Below are 17,590 nucleotides of genomic sequence, written 5' to 3' on the forward strand. Positions count from 1 at the left end.
ACAAAGATGGCTATGTTCATCAATAATTTTTCTTAAGAATTACACCAGAAAGATGTTCATGATTTTTGTTAACACCAATTCCATGTTCTCTCCTTCTCTATTATACTGTTAGTGGTTTAGTTGATATTTTATATTGAAAGAATTTGTATGAAGCTCAGAACATTTTTCCTCCAAACACCACCTGCTATACAATCTGAAACTTTTTTGCCTTTGGTTTCACACCAAATGCAACACACACACAAAATAATATTTCCTCTTGATTTTGAAATTTTTGATTATACCAAAGTCACTAATTCACCTGTAGCATCTGTAATCAAAGTATTTCTGAAGTCACACCATGTGCTTTCTTTGAGAGAGAAAGCAAACTTCTTTACAAAGACAGTAATTGTGGGATGAAATAAGCAATGTCTTAAATATATTTTATGCCCTGTCTAAAATATGATCTTTATTGGATTGTCTGTGCTAGGTTTTCTGCTTTACTAAAAAAGAGCCGAGGTGGTGTGGTTGAGTGTTGGATGGAGACTCTTGGAAACCAGGGTTGTTGGATAAAAGAGACAACGTATTTTATCTCTTTCAGCAAAAAGCAGAGCAATTGCTATTCCAGTTGATCTGGACAGCCAAGTCAACAACCTCTTCCTGAAATCACATAACATAGTACAAAAAACAGCCATGAACTGGAGGATGACAGTAAGGAACGCTGCTAGAAGAGATTCTGTGATGGCTGCTTCAAGGGATTATCGCAACATTATTGAGAGACTTCAGGTCAGTAAATATCTCAATGTCTATTTTTACGATATATTTATATGAATTAATAATATTAGGCCCTTGGTCATGGTTTTTTCAAGACAGGTATATTGGTCACACATACCTTATTTACAAGAAGATGTCACATTACAAGATGTCACATTTAGGAGTTTCTTTAATGCAAAGGTGAGGAATGTGACCCTGAGCCCCATTTTGGAGCCCCCAAGTCTTTGGAATCTCTATGTAGAACAAATATACAAACAAACAAAAAAACCTCAAACTTTTTGTGACCTTTTTTTTGTTTTTTGGCCTGAAGACAATCCAAAAATGAAGTAAACAAATGTAGCAGTTTTAACTTTGCTAACTGCTCTTCCCCCTGAAATTATATTTTTGGAGTTGAAAATTAGCCCCAATTGGTAATCAGAGGTGGTGTGATAGCATTTTTGGTGTACTGCCAAAAGTTGGTGCAGTTGGAGGGGGTGAGATAGGTGAAAATTGTCTCTCCTCCCTTGCTTGTAGTTGCCCTCTCCTGCTTTGATGATATAGTGTCATTGAAAATTGATTACAACTCCACAAAAGCAGTTTGTTTGATGTGATATCATGTGTTCACCAGCAGAGTGCAACCTGTAAGAAAGAGGATACCATGCTGGTGGAAACTTTGCTAGTCAATAAAACAAGTAGAACCTAAACTAAAATGTTCCATTGGGTTCCAGCCACCCTTGTCCTAGTTGGGGATGCTCTGTTCCATTATTTCCTCCACTTGTCTTCTTCCCTGAAAAGCAATCCCCACTTGCTGCTTTTAGTCTCCCTCTGACTTTTCAAAATATTTCCTAACCCATTTTTTAAAAAAACTGTTATACCTTGACTCTCCCAGCTGCTTGTACTTCCCTTTGTTACATGGGTAGTACTATCCTGGCCACATAGGAGTGAATACTCAGGGGATGAGTTGGTGAAGGGAACCTTCTTTCTCCCATAATTCTAGGAGAAATTAGAAGATCAGACCTAGGGAATTAGGGGTCCAATTTTATTTAGGAAAAGATAGCATTTCTGTCTCCCACCCTAACCAAAATCTGAAGAAAATAGCTCATAGACTCTAAAATATAATGTCAAGGTTGTCATGTCACTACTGCAAAACTCATGTGCTGGGAAAATTTCATCAAGTTAACATATCTGAAATTTTGACTTATAGCCTGGTGTCACTTGGCATTGTGCAGCCTCCTTTAAGGTAAACAACTTTTCTCCAGTCTTTGCTACTTAATCCACTCTCCAGTCCCTTGGCCTCCTGCATAGCATGTAGCCTTTACAGTGTCAGCTTGTTCTTCTGGGTGTAGACCAAGGCAATACAAAAGCATTCTGCTGCGATAGCTCATGTAAAGACATGTTATTTTCCCCGTTAGTGGCTGTCAGTGAGATCAGTATGCTGTCATCTTCTATTATTTTTCCATGGCAATATGATTTTCTTGAAACAGGCTGTTTTTCCTAAACCAGTAAATGGGGCCCTCATTTCCCAGGTATCAATATAAAACTGAAGGTATTATATCTACAATTGTCATAATATCATATGTTATAACATGTAATGTCATATGTTTTGTGATTTATTTTTAATAACTCCTGTTAACAATGAAAAAGACTATCTGTAAAGTATGTTTCTGCAAGCTTGCAATATAATTTTGGAATGGTTCTGCATTCTCAGTGGCAATTCTTTTCAAAATACAAGAGATATTTAGTATTCAGCAATACTGGCAGAATAAGCTGTAACTGTCCTCATCAGCAGCACTTTTATTTTGATAAAACAATGTTTTTATCTATATTAATTTTTCCATACCATTATTATAATATCTGTACTTTAGGATATAGTATCAGCTTTGGAAGATCGCTTACGTCCACTTGTCCAGGCTGAGCTGTCTGTGTTGGTGGATGTCCTTCATAGGCCAGAGCTTCTCTTTCCAGAGAATACGGATGCAAGAAGAAAATGTGAAAGTGGAGGCTTCATTTGCAAGTAAGTAATGTGGGTGTATAGTTGGCCCTTCTTATACATGGATTTTTTATACACAGATTCAAGCATCCACAGTTTGAAAATGTTCAAAAAAAGTATAAATTTCAAAGATCAAATCTTGATTTTCCAATTTTTTATATAGCACCATTTTGCTATGTCATTATATTTAATGGGACTTGAGCATACACAGATTTTGTTATCCACAGGGGATCTTGAAACCAAACCGCAGCGTATAACAAGGGTCCACTGTATTTATTTAATTCTTTTTGAATATGTCCTGGTCCATATTTTGGTCTGTTTTCTCAGTCATTGTTTATAGAATATTGCAGAAACCTATTTCAGTTTCTTAACAACTGAACTGTTATTCGTCTGTAGTGAAGTGTTAATAGTGCTATTGCTGCTGCAGATTCTGGATACAGGCAACAGTTTTATAGCTAGAGAAGAGTGTTCTACGTTACATGTTTGATAAAAGAAAAAAACATTTAGTGCTCATTCTCAAAAGACAAACATGGCATAGCCTAGCCTATTTGTTTTCTCCTTGACCCCTAATATACCGTAAGTAGTGACAAATGCCTTCTTAATTGATTAGACGTTCTAGTATTGAAACAAATTGTGATCAATTGGTTGTTTTCAGGTTAATAAAACATACTAAACAGCTGCTGGAAGAGAATGAGGAGAAACTTTGCATTAAAGTGTTACAGACGCTCAGGGAAATGATGACCAAAGACAGAGGCTATGGAGAGAAGGTACTTTAATTTACAGTTTGTCATTTTGATTTTCAGTGCAGCAAAAAAACAAACAAAAGGAATAGTGTTTTTTATATTGATTGTAATTACTGCATTTTTCAAAAATTATACTAACATATGGAAGTGAATTACTGTTGTTTATTTCAGTTGATTAGAATGACTTGAGGAATCCCAAGATACTTCCGTTACTTCCTTTTTCTTCACAGTGTTAATATCAATCGCTTTGTCATCTACCCTATTTAGTCAGTAAAAAGGAGAGCTTAATTCTACATGATTCTCTTTCAAGCTTTATTTCTGCCTTCACAGTTCAATTTACTCGTAAGAAGTTGTCAAAGGGATTTGTAGGGCTGTCATCAGATAATTTATAATTTAATCTGATTTCATGCTGTATCTGACTCAAGTCAAAATTTGAGATGAGAGAAAATTCCATGTCTTTCTTCTGCCAGCTTTTAGCAGACCTCAGATTCTTTATACCAAACAAATTTACCCCCTTCATTTACTTGGGTATCAAACTGCATGCAGGGAAAAGACAGGAGGAGGGTTTTCCTTTTTTCCTCCTTCCTTAGATGCCCTAGACCAGAGATGGAGCAACCTCAGCCATGTGCAGCCTCACAGACCCATTCTTGTTGCCTCTGGAAGCTCCACAACAAAGTACAGTCACCTGTGAGTTGGGGCTGCACAGCTATGGACAGATGTGGGTTTCTACGGCAGGTCTAAACTTAATGTGTACAGTTGGTGCTCTATGTCTATGGATTCTTTATCCTTGGATTCAAAAATCCATGGCTTCAAAATATTGAGGGGGAAATCCAAAAAGTATCTACAAGAGATTCTGAAATCAACCCCTAGTGAATACTAAGGCCCCACTGTACAGTCGTAGGATTCAGTAGGAATGGTGGTTCCCTATAGGGTTGCTACAGTTTCAACAGCCTTTTGAGAACTACGTCCCCCATTCTCCCTTTGGCTGTGTACCCCAGCAGGCTTATAACTACAGTGAGGGAGGGAGGAGGGAAGGGGAAACATGTATGTTGCCAGTGCTTCTGCTTTTGCTTGTCATGTAGAGGAACCAAAGATGGCTGGGAAGGGTTTGAGGGCTATCGGTGTTTGTTGGGAATAGTGGGAAACCTTTTTGGCTTAGTGAAAGGGCCTCTGTTCTTCCAGAGTTATTCAGAAGAACTTGACTGGTGAGCCATGGAAAGATTAGAGCAAGGATAGGGACTCCTTTTTGAATTAAGGAAAAAAATCAGTTTTAGTGAAGTTCCTGCAGACTACATTCCAGCAGTGCATGCTGTCAAATACAAAAGGCAGGGATGAAAAATGTAAGAATATTTCAACTTCAAATTCTTACTGTTTTGGGAGAGACATGTCGAATCTTTTAGCATGGCTAAAAAGCAGACAAAAGCTGGGAAACTATTAACCTATAGTATTTCTTTATGTCTCTTAAAATTAGAGACAATTTGGTATTACAAAAGAACATAGTGTTACAGGAAACACAAATCTAGAAAAAAAATAGAGAAAGAGTAAATACAAAAAATAAAATGTCACATTCTAGGGTTTTAATTCTTAATCCATCACTGATCTAGATAAGGTTAGAAACATACAGTGCACCTGAGTCATATGCGGGCGCGCTTTACGCGGCTTTCAGCATACGCTGAAAGCCGCACAGGGAGAAGGGGCAGCACATCCCATAGGGAACAATGGGATGTGCGCCCAAGGCGTGTGCGCACCGCTACGCCACCGCATGCATGAGTCCCATTCATTTAAATGGGGCTTGAGCACAGGCAGAATTCACTTTTGCAGGGGAATCCGGAACGGATCCCCCGCATAAAGAAAGTGCGCACTATATTAAGATGAGGACTCAAATCTAGTTTTGTTGGAGCTTTCCTGTGGCCTATGAAGGACATGATTAGCCTCTAACTTTGCTTTGTTCAGAAATGACCTACTATCATCTAGATGATTCTGCAGTTTTTGAGCAAATGGCTATAAAAATCCAATTGACATATTTTATGGCCATTAGATACAAGTGACAAGTCACCAAATCATCATGGTAATTGGTATAAGAAATGTTATAAAAGTAACTCAGGATTACCATATATATTCAACTATAAGTTGACTTCATGTATAAGTTGAGGGCAAGTATTGGTGCCAGAATTATGGATTTTGATATGACCCATGGATTAGTAGAGAGTAAAACTTAGCAGCATGTAACAAAGGATATAAAGGCTGAAATAAAAGAAAACAATGCTCAAATCTTTAAAAGTTTTGACTGGCACAACTATTTGTGGTCACCCTGAAGGCTGGATGGATGAGATAGTAGAGGGGAATTGATGCTTCTTTTTGGACCTCTGAGAAGATATTAAACTCTCACTTTTCACCATGGCATGGTTCCTTTTTTGATAAGAAATAAAGTACAGTACAGTGGTACCCCGGGATACGAATGCGCCGCCTTACGAAATTTCCGGGTTACGAAGAAAATCCATTCAATTAAAGAGTTCCGGGTTACGAAGGTTATTCCGGGTTACGAAGAAAATTTTTGGTGCTTTTCGGCGCGATTTCACACGGAATCGCGGCTTTCGCTATTAGCGCCTATGGGCTTTTCGGCTAGCGAAAGTTTCCGGGTTACGAAAGCGGCGGCGGAACGAATTAATTTCGTAACCCGGGGTACCACTGTACTTACATTGACCCATGGATAAGTCGATCCAAGTTTTTGGGGGTCAGTTTTTTTGCTAAAATCTCTAGACTTATACAGGAGTATATACAGTAATTAACTGCTTCATAGAAACATGTTTACAAATTTCATGCATTTTGCAAACAAATATCTGAGGCCACATCTAGTTTGAATAGCTGTTCTAAAAACAAATGTCCCATGGACCAGGCTCGACAAGCTAATGGTTATTCCAGCTCAGAAATCAGAAGGGCTGCCAGGCACAGAAAACCCAGAGGAGTGAAGACAAGCAGCCACCCAAAGGGAAAGTATTTTTACCATACATCAGAGGAGTCACAGACAGAATAGGCAAAGTGGTGAGGAAGCACAACCTTCAAATGGTTTACAAACTGATGAAGAAAATCCAGCAAATGCTTCGCTCAGCCAAGGACCAGAGAGACCCTCTCACAGCCGCAGGAGTTTACCGCATACCATGCAGCTGCAGACAAGTCTACATAGTGACCACCAAACGCAGTGTCCAAACACGAATCAAGGAACACAACAGACACTGCAGCCTGGGCCATCCAGAAAAATCAGCAGTAGCAGAACATGCCACAAACCATCCTGGGCATGAAATACTGTTTGAAAACACTGAAATTCTGGACCATGCCAGCCACTACCATGTCAAGATGCACAGGGAAGCCATTGAAATCCACAAACACCTGGACAATTTCAACAGGAAAGAAGAACCCTGAAAGTAAACAAGATTTGGCTTCCAGTCCTGAAAAACAGCAAGCTGAAGACTCAACAAATGCAAATGAGAAATCTCCCAGGGTCAGGGGCTTCCCAGCAGACAATGGGCGCCAATCAAGCAGACACTAATCCTCTTTTGCTTAGCCTCCCACCCTGAGGCCTGCCATTAGCAACAGAACAATACACATGCAAATCACTCCTGCCTTCCCAGGTCACACAATATATATACTCAACTCCTTTCCAGGCAAGCATTCTCTCCAGCCACAGGTGCTGGCGAAACATCAGGAAGAAACTCTTCTAGAACATGGCCACATAGCCTGAAAAACCCACAAAAAACGATGGATGCCTCTTTTTTGTCCATTGCTAAAGTTCTGGAAAGTTTTGTAGTCATGAACATGAGAGGTGGCAGTCTGTGTACAGGAGGTTGGATATGTTGTTGATTTGCTGATGGGCTGGCTCAGACTGAGAGCTTCTGTGGGACTTGAGATTCCATCCCTTTGTGGCTTTCAGACATATTTTGAGACAAGCATCAATACAAGCAATCCCCATCTTCCCAAGTAGTCTCACATGGGGGAGGGGGGTCTTTCACAGTATTCTCCCTGTATTTGAACAAACTGGAATGTTGCTGAGGAATTTTTGCCAGGGGTTAAAACATGTATTTTTGTTGTGCAACACCCCCCCCCCCCACACACACACACATTTTTTTTGGTCCAAAAAATAGATTTCCTACACAGGAAACAACTTTTGTCTGCAGAGGAACCTCATTTTTTATGCAGAAAATGGGGGGAGGGGTGTGGGAAATAAAACATTTTAGCACAAGACTTTGGGACATTGAATGCCAGAAGAAAATTGCAAAACATTTTAAAAAACTGATCTATTTTTTTTTCCTGATTTGGGTTTCCAAATGTCTGGAAACCCATCTTTCAACATGGGAATGCTTGTGAATATTCTGTCCATTCCTAGTCTCACCTGAAAGGTAACTTTATATAGGTTGCCCAACATACTTTATTGGCTTTATCAAATTTCTGTCTGGCTTACCACCATCTTTACTCCTGTGGCTCTTTTGAGTTGAATTGTGAGATTATGAGTCTTATTACTTAATACCATCTGATTTTCTTGAATTAATGTCTCTTTTACCTTCTCTTTTCTTCCTTTTTCCTTTTCTAGATGGTTGCACTTGGTGAATTGGATAATGCAGAGGTCTTGCACTTCTTTCTTCCTTTTTAAAAAAATTAAAATGTCTTATGTGGTGGTACACTTGTGAATCTATCCCATAGTCTGTGGTGGTGTCTTACTGGTGTTAACACCTTGTGGTTCATGTATCTGTAGTAGTTGTGTAGTAAAATGTAATGTACTGTGTGTCTACAGTGAAAGTTTTACAGTTTAATTAAATTGTCTATTATTATCCTTCAAGAGTTTTGTCTTTGGATGCAATCATTTTGTTTTCCTTTGAAGGATATAGTGCTGAAAGGATTTCCCAGAGGTGGGATGTGCTAGTCAGTGAAGGGAAAAGCAACAAGAAAGAATACATTGATACCTTAAAGACTACCAAGTTTAATTTGGCATAAGCTTCCATGGACTATCAATTAATAATGATTCAGGGGAGCTAGGGCACAAAAGTCTATATTAAATTCGTTATAAATTAAATTCATGATTTTTAAATTAGCTAGATTTGACTGGTAATTCTCGGAGTATCACAGGTAGCAGGTGAAACAGGAGTCTTTGGTTCCTGAAGAATTGATAGTCCCTGGACCATAGAGACATGGAGAAGACTGGCGAAGAAGTGATAACCTGATATTTAAGGTAGACATGTTGTTAAGTAAGAGCAAAGCTTGGACTAGGGGAATCCTCTAAACAGGGTTCTTGGAAGTTTCCATTTTCAATTATGATAATTAGAAATGATAAAAAATAAGGGATAGAAATCTTCATTTTTCAGTTTTGTGCAGTGTTTTAGTTGTTTGTCAAGAAATTCCAGCTGCTTTTCTTTATTATTTTTTCCTCCCTGGGAGCTTGCAGAAAAGACTTTGGGGCATACATGGCTCATGGCCTTGACTTTGCCAACTCTTGCCATAGAGATTCGTCTTCTAAAATTCAAACTAAAGTTTGGAATGGAGAGTTATAACTAGATAACAGAAGAAGAAAGTAAAACTGAAGGGTAATATTTTTTTTCAAATTGTGGATTACAGTGCGCCCGTGCCATACGTGGGCGCGCCATATGCGGCCTTGAGCATACGCGCTCAAGCCGCGGGGCGGAAGGGGCAGCGCGTCCCATTCAATTGAATGGGCGCGCGCGCCCGTTGTGCCCCATGCGCGCCCGCGCCGCCGCGCAGGAGCCCCATTGTTTCCAATGGGGCTCGGGCATAGGCGGAATTCGCCTTACGCGGAGGGATCCAGAACGGATCCCCCGCGTAAGGCGAGGACGGACTGTAATTCTTATTGAATGTAGAAGATGTTACCTAGAAAGGCAAAATGGCAGTCCATCACACTTTTATTTGAGTAGACATAAGCAAATACAGGCTGCACAAAGAATAACAAGAAATGTAAACGTGGAATGCATAATGACATCTGTGGATATCTATGTAAAATCGATTTTTGTAAGGAATGGCTTGCTGCACACATCATACAATGTACATTAGGTAGCTCTAGGGAGGAGGAGCTATTTATTTAGAACAGGGGTGGGCAAAGTACTGACATGGACTGAATGTGCCCTCCCAGAAGTTAAAACATAGCTTCAAAATGACCACTATGGGTTGTGGGGGACATTTTCACCACTTTTGGACCCTCCCCAGACTACAGTTTAGAATAATTTGTCCCTTTTTTGATCAGTGATCCTTAAATAATAATAGCTTTCTGTCTTCACTTGGGCTGTCTTGTCCTTTCTACAGAGGTAACATTGGTCTTCAGCTCTGCTGCCAACATATGCCATTCAAAGTTCATAATCACCATTTAAATGTCATCAGATACTTATCTGTGCCAACATTGGTGTTAGAGGATGTAGGACCTAAATGCTTCCATGGTTTGGGGTGAGAGCATAAATCAAATGAAACACTTGTTGAAAGCTTTTTGTTTTGATACATATATTTTTTTAAACACACACACAAACACATAGATACTGTATATACTCATGTATAAGTCTATAAATTTTACTCAAAAATTTTACCCTAAGAACTTGGATAGCTTATCCACATGTCAGAGTATGTATTGCACAAAAAGGAACCATCCCTTTCTCTGAGTAGAGTGGCAAAAGGAAAGAGGTTAGTGTATCTCGGGAATATAAAGGAAGCACTGTCACCCACTACTCTCTCCACCACAGCTTCACTTCTGACTTTTTTGAATGCCTGAGTGGGAAAATGAAGGGGTGTTGGCAACTCTTTGAGGCTTCCCCTCAAAGGAGCACTAAGAGGAATTGGGTTTTGAAGGGTGTGAATAAGACATTTGATTATGTTTGTCAGCTTTTCTGGGTTAAAATCAGGCAAACCTATCACATTAAAGTGAAAGGCTGTAATCACTACTAACATAGAACTTTATAGCACAGGCCCTGGAACAGGCCTGTGGCGTTCTAAAAGGGAACGTGATGGGGATGGGAGGCGGCAAAAATGCATCTTACTGCACGGAGAATGCCGCAGCCACTGACGGACATTCCCATCAGGTTCCAGATGTGTCCCAGAGGTTGCCGTGTTCATTACTTTGCCTTTACATTCTTTTCTATCTCTCCTCAACCTCCTTGACTCATTGCACAGCCATGATTTACTGTGTTTCCTTCTTCAGCCTGCCAAAATTATGTAAATTCTTTTTCCTTTCTGTTGTCACCTACATCTTTTGTTACATGCCCCTTGACTTATCCATAGCTCATATCAAAATCCATAATTTTGGCCCCCAAACCTACCCTTGACTTATACATGACGTTGACTTATAGTTGAGAATGTATAGTATACACTTGAACACCAATTGGACACCTGCCCAAATAGCATGAACCACTTGAAATGTGTTTCATTTTGTGGTTTTCTAGATGCTATAAAGTAATTTTTCAGGCTCATCATAGATCCATTTAGATTCAGTGTGTGGTGCAGCATCCTGTATTGCTCTGTGGAATTCACTAGTGAGAATTTTAGGTGGAATTAGGTATTTATTTTTCCATTGCTTTTCATTTAAGCAAAACTCTTATTGTTTCCCACTCAAACCTCTAATGGTTGATGCCTGCTGCTCTGTGCAATAAATCAAGCAGGGTTATCCAGCCCAATTTAGAACTTATGCTCTTGATTACAAGGAGGAACTTTGCTGGCTGACTTGTGTGGAAGGATTCCATCCATGGAGCAGGTGTGTTTATAAATATAGGAAATGAGCCCTATCTGTTTATTAAAAGTGTCTTCTGGCAGTGCTTTGGATTCTCTGAAATAATTTGTAAGGAAGCATTGGGTTTTCTTTCGTGTGATTTACCTCAAAGCAAGTGTAAAAGCTTGGAATGAAAATTGAAAACATTTTTAGCTTTCATTATACTTAAATTACAGATGTGTGAGGAATCTGCTCCATCATATTTTCCCCTCTAGATTTCCCTAATGTACACCCTCAAAAAATGGACTTGAACTGGGCGTATTTTGTGTACAGGAATCAGCACATGTCAGGACTTGTAGTACATCCTGTAGTTCAGGAAGTATTCCTTCAATAAAATGAACACATAGCTTTTTGTGAGGTTTTAGGCCTGTGTGGCCATGTCCTAGAAGAGATTATTCCTGATGTTTTGCCAGGATCTGTGGCTGACATCTTCATTCTCTGACGAATGAAGTTGCTGACGAAACATCAGGAATAAACTCTTCTAGAACATGGCCACATAGCCTGAAAAATGCACAAAAAACTATGAATGCTGCCCATGAAAGACTTCGACTTCACAAAATGAGCACATTTGACAGGTGTGCATAGAAAAAAAATGTTCAGTTATAAAAAAAACAAACCCCTAGAAACACATTAATGGATACAGTTTGATAATAAAAAAGTTTGTTTAAAAAACATACAAAGGTAGATCCCACAAACATACTTTTTGTAAATAAATAAATAAATAAATAAATAAATAATGAATGCACAGAGCAAGTATGACTTGAACATCCAGGTTGGAAAAGGAAAAAAGAGGCTGTGGAAGCAGGTTTCTGTTTCCTAGCTAAGATGATTAAAATGCATTTCTGCCTGTTTGTGTACAACCAGTATTTCCTCATCTTTGGTAGTCTGTCTGGTCTGTGGATATCATTTATTTTTGCCTACCTGATTTGAAGTGTGTACTGTTAGGAATGGTGGAGGCCAGTTTGTATTGGTAGTACATGATACAGATAATTCTGTTGCAGAAATGTAACTACCCGATACAAAAATTTTCTTTGAATTACACAGCTTTGTTTATATCAACTGCTTCTGCATTTGTTATGGTCCAAGCATAAAAATTTGTTCCTTTTATGTGAGAGGGGCCATTTGTGTCATATTAAAGCATCAGAGAAAATGTCAGAAGAAATGCAGGATGTAAATATAATGAATAATAAATATGGTTCCTTCTATGGTTCCATTTTTGTTTACTTTAAAGTAGTTATGTTAAATGGTTGTAAGCCCCAAACTGGGTACATTAAAATAGAGATTGAATATTTTCAGGCAGTTTTCTTCTACAATTCTGCTGAAATGTTAGAAATGAAAATATAAAACCTTGGCTAAAAATTCACAAAGCCAGCACAGCTCGTGTTGGAGATGCTTGGAACAGAGAGAAGTGCATGCCATCTCAAATAAATTTAAACATATTGGTAAAAGTGGATTTGAGTGAGTGGAAGTAGGTGAGGTAGCTTAGTAGAATCTCCATCCACCTACACAGCCGCCACAAGTTTCATCCACCACCTCCCTCCCCAGGAACCTTGAGTAACTGTGCCCTTGTTCCAGGGAGAGGTGGGAATCAGAAACTAGTATAATTTTTAATTTTTCAGTTCCCAAGATTCCCATGCTTTCCATATTGATCCCTTAGGCATGCTTCTCCTTCTGTGAATGAGAGATGAAATAAGTCTTATCTCCTTTTCTAAAAATTTGCAGTGGCCTGGATCAAGAAGTTACAAAACAGAAGAGTCAAAGAGAACACTGGAGAGAAAGAGAGAGAGATCCATAGAAGAGATAACTCTTTAAAGCTTAAGGCTTGAACTGTTATCCCTTTGCCCGAAGGGGGCGTCCTGGTGATGCTGAAAGATACTGAGAGATGTCCTACTTACCTTTTTCCTCCCTTTCTCTGCTCCCTCCTACATTGCAGTGAACAGCTCTGTTGGGCACCTGCCAACATTCAAGCGGCAGTTACATAAGAGGCAGGGTGTTTTTTTTTCCTGGAATTTAGGCTCACTGCTGATGTGTGACCTTCAGCAGTAATTGCCAATAAAATGTGGTGGAGCTGTTTACTGTTGGTTCAGTCCAGACTCTGACTGTCAGTATTCCAGACTATACTGGCAGGTACTGCGTCTGAGTGGTTGCTAAAGTCTTATTTAAATAAAATGCTAATCCAGCTTCAAGCAAGTATCGAGAGAGCTGTGCCCAAAACTGTAATAATGCTGTAAAACTGAAGTGTGTGTGTGTGTTTACACAGAGGCAAGTCCATAATCTTACAACTTACCTTGTACCAGGGATTTTGTTCTTCAAGAAAATACCTGGGTCAATATCTCATAAATGTTCATGAAGATTAAATAATTATATTTAGAGAATGGAATGGAACACTTTGAAAAAATATTTTTAAGTATAGTATTGTATAGTAACAAGCACGTCCATCCGTACTATGAAAGGCAGCTGAGACAGGAGGGTTTTTTAAGCCTTTGTCTTTATCATCTGCATACTAATCAAGTTTCCCAATAGCTGCATGCCCCTGACTTTCTGCCTGACTCTAACTGGGGAAAAGGGAGGATGGAAATAAATATCATCATCATCACCACCACCATCATCTATCTCAGGGGTCGGCAACCTACGGACCGCGGGCCGGATCCGGCCCGCGGAGGCCTTTCTGCCGGCCCCCGCGCAGTCCTGCCGCCGATTGCCGCCGTTTCCACGCCGCTCCGGGCGCCATTTTATTTTTCAAAATGGCGGCCGAAGTCTCGTGCGACCTTTCGCCGCCATTTTGATAAACAAAATGGCGGCGGCGGAGGAGGAAGAGGAGGGCCGCGCGGCCTGGGGTGGAGGAGGCAAAGGATGAAGACTGGTGCCGCCCTCCCCGCCTCCCTGCGGGGCTCTGCACGGCTCCGCGGGGCCCTGCGCGGCCCTCCCCGCGGGGCTCTGCGCGGCTCCGCGGGGCCCTGCGCAGCCCTTCCCGCCTCTCCGCGGGGCTCCGTGGGGCCATCCCCGCCTCCCCGCGGGGCTCTGCGTGGCTCCGCGGGGCCCTGCGCGGCCCTCCCCGCCTCCCTGCGGGGCTCCGTGGGGCCATCCCCGCCTCCCCGCGGGGCTCTGCGGGGCTCTCCCTGCCTCCCCGCGGGGCCATCCCCGCCTCCCCGCGCGGCCCTCCCCGCGGGGTTTCATGCAGCCCCGTGCTGCCCACCTCCTCCTCTGTCTCCTTCGTCCTGGCCCCAGGCCGCGCGGAGCATGGAGGAGGGGGAGGAGAAGAAAGAAGAGGAGGAGGAAGAGGAGGGAGGAAGAGCAGGAGGAGGCAGCAGCAGGAGGAAGAGGAGATGGGGGTAGCAGGAGGAGGAAGAGGAGAGAGGAAGAGCAGGAGGAGGAAGAGGAGAGAGGAAGAGGAGATGGGGCAGCAGGAGGAGGAAGAGGAGAGAGGAAGAGCAGGAGGAGGAAGAGGAGAGAGGAAGAGTTGATGGGGGCAGCAGGAGGAAGAAGAGGAGAGAGGAAGAGCAGGAGGAGGAAGAGGAGAAGGTGGTGAGTGGCCAGAGGCCACATGGGTTTTTTTGTTTTATTTTGCATTCTTTTTAATTGCTAACAAGTCTCCCTTGCTTTGACAATGATAGTGTGGTGGTGATGGTGATGAGTCAGCTTGAGAAGCATGCAACTACTGTTTCAGAAGCTGAGAGAGTGTGACCTTGCAAAGTGTGTTTTGTGTGCTTTTAATGCTAACAAGTCTCCCTTGCTTTGACAATGAAAGTGTGGTGGTGATGGTGATGAGTCAGCTTGAGAAGCATGCAACTACTGTTTCAGAAGCTGAGAGAGTGTGACCTTGCAAAGTGTGTTTTGTGTGCTTTTAATGCTAACAAGTCTCCCTTGCTTTGACAATGATAGTGTGGTGGTGATGGTGATGAGTCAGCTTGAGAAGCATGCAACTACTGTTTCAGAAGCTGAGAGAGAGTGACCTTGCAAAGTGTGTTTTGTGTGCTTTTAATGCTAACAAGTCTCCCTTGCTTTGACAATGATAGTGTGGTGATGATGATGTTGATGATGATAATGATATGAGTCAGCTTGAGAGGCATCCCCGCACTGTTTCTGAAGCCAAGAGAGTGTGACTTTCCAAAGTGCCTTTTCTGTGTGTTTTTGGTTCTTTAATGGTGATATTGATATCAGAAAGCCTCTGAGGCAAGGCCAATGTAAATTGCTGTGATTTTTACAAACCCATGCGCAGTGAAGAAAAACCAAAGTCCCTTGACCAAGTACACATTTCTGAGAAGTACACTTGGTCCAAGAACAGTGAAACCACCTTGACATGTTCAATATGCATAGCCATGTTAAACCATGCTAAGTGTTAAACCCAAGGGGTTTGGTTATGGAATAAGCCTCTGAAATATGCAAGAGGCCATGTTAAGTAAAGCCATGTGAAATGCACAACTGTGCTGTTGTGTGTGTTTTGGAATGCAGGTTGGGGGTGTTTGTCCAGAAAGGGACCGAGGAGGAGAGGGCGGGCACATGCCTCCTCCTCCTTGCAGGGCTTCGGTGGAGGCTCCGCCCCGGAGGGTGGCTCCGCCCCAGAGGGTGGCTCTGCCGTGGTGGGTGGAAGCTCCGCCCCCAGCATGCAGCCCCGCCCCAGAGGGTGGAAGCTCCACCCCCCGGCTTCGGCCCCCCCCGACTTGTCTGAGGGACACCAACCCGGCCCCCGGCTCCAAAAGGTTGCCTACCCCTGATCTATCTGATGGGAATGTTGTCAGAAGTCATTAGGGATAACTTTAGCAATACAGTGGTACCCCGGGTTACGAAAATAATTCGTTCCGCCGCCGCTTTCGTAACCCGAAAGGCTTTCGCAAGCCGAAAAGCCATAGGCGCTAATGGGGAAAAGCCGTGATTTGGTGCGAAATAGCACCGAAAAGCACCAAAAGTTTTTTCGTAACCCGAAAAAACTTTCGTAACGCGGAACAGTTTTTTTAAGTAGATTTTTTTCGTAACCCGGAAATTTCGTAAGGCGGCGCATTCGTATCCCGGGGTACCACTGTACACGGAACAAGAGGGGAGAAAGAGACACTTTTGATATGTTAGTTTTTAAATTGGCTGCTGTTGGAGGAGAGAGCTCATCTATAATAACCTCTTCTATTTTTCCTTCCGTTCTTCACAAGGGCAAGAAGGAAATCTCTGCAATTACAGTAGCATATCTCCTATTTTTTCTGCCCTGCCCACAAAGTAGAAGTCTTCAACTGGTTTGAGAGCTAGGGACTACACTGAGCTGTACTATGCGACATGGGATCTTTTTGAGACTTTATAAAAGGACAAATATCCATCTTTGTGCTTTTGCTCAGGGGAAGATTTTTGTACCTAAAGCACTGCTTACCAAATTATCTGCAGCCAAGGACTAGTATCATTTTCTTTCTTTCTCTTATAAACTCACCAGGGGCTAGCAGCTAGTGGCTGTGATTGCCATTCGTCTGTGGGCCACCAGTTTGAATTGCACTGGCCTAGGGGACAGATTTTCCTTTAGTAAGGAACCATTAGGTTTAGGAAGCTTCTGTTTTTGTTACATTACTACCATCACCACCCCACTAGTAAAATAGCAACCTTAAACAAATAAGTTGGTGGTGATGTTGTGACCTCCTATTCAGACTGGGCCATCACACAGAGATGGGGGTCCCAAGCCACTGGTTGAAAAACAATGCTGTAGAAGTGTGAACATTTTCTTTGCTGTGATGTGCGTTCAAGCTCACTCCCACTTACAGTAACCATATTATATTGTTTTCTTGGCAAAATCTAGTTAGAGGCCATTGCCGCTTTCTACAGCTGAGGAAATACAATACCCAATGTCATCTAGTGAGTTTCCATTGCTGAGCGGAGATCTGAATTGTAGTTTCCAAGAATCCTAGTCCAGCATTCAAACCATGGCACTACATAGGCTCTCAGGTGAAGACATTCTACCCAACCAGTAAATTTAAAACATGGTATACAAAATCATAGATGCTGTGAATCCATCTTTAGATTTGTGTTCAAACTGTTGCAGGGACAACTGAGAAATCTATGACTGCAGATTTAGCAAATTCTCTCTTGGTCTTAATGGCTGCTTTTCTGCACCTGCTCCAAATTGTATGTACAAAAGCTCTCCCAGTGCTGGGAACATAGTCCAGTGTATATAGCCAAGAGTGGATTCCCTGTTCCTGGCCACCAACATCCCCTGGAACAGTACCATCTTTTGTGAGGGGAAAAGAATGTAACTAATGTGCCATTTGAGCATACTGTCAGAATCATCATCCAGTGCAAACAAAGTTGGTTGTAAAGCATATCAAGTTGCAACAATTAAGAGTATAAAAGAGTCTTGGGAATCACAAGACCTCACCAGGCAAACTTAATGAACATGATTTTAAACTG

The 17,590-nt window shown here is 41.6% G+C and overlaps 1 protein-coding gene across 8 annotated transcripts in view; it reads left to right on the forward strand.

The window, feature by feature from the left end:
- LOC149321350 (inositol 1,4,5-trisphosphate-gated calcium channel ITPR1) overlaps nt 1–17,590 on the forward strand; it is a 273,413-nt gene that overhangs the window by 160,146 nt on the left and 95,677 nt on the right. For 6 of the 8 annotated variants that reach the window (XM_089520074.1, XM_089520084.1, XM_089520102.1 and 3 more), the window contains 4 exons: nt 578–762; nt 2,595–2,743; nt 3,375–3,486; nt 8,048–8,080. In XM_089520074.1, the coding sequence (XP_089376200.1) occupies nt 578–762; nt 2,595–2,743; nt 3,375–3,486; nt 8,048–8,080 (479 nt within the window). The remainder of the gene's footprint in view (nt 1–577; nt 763–2,594; nt 2,744–3,374; nt 3,487–8,047; nt 8,081–17,590) is intronic. The other 2 variants (XM_089520122.1, XM_089520131.1) reach the window with 1 other exon arrangement.

This window comes from Sceloporus occidentalis, unplaced genomic scaffold (genome assembly GCF_023333645.1).
Source record: "Sceloporus occidentalis isolate IW3139 unplaced genomic scaffold, rSceOcc1.0.p SCAF_1, whole genome shotgun sequence".
Lineage (NCBI taxonomy): Eukaryota > Metazoa > Chordata > Lepidosauria > Squamata > Phrynosomatidae > Sceloporus > Sceloporus occidentalis.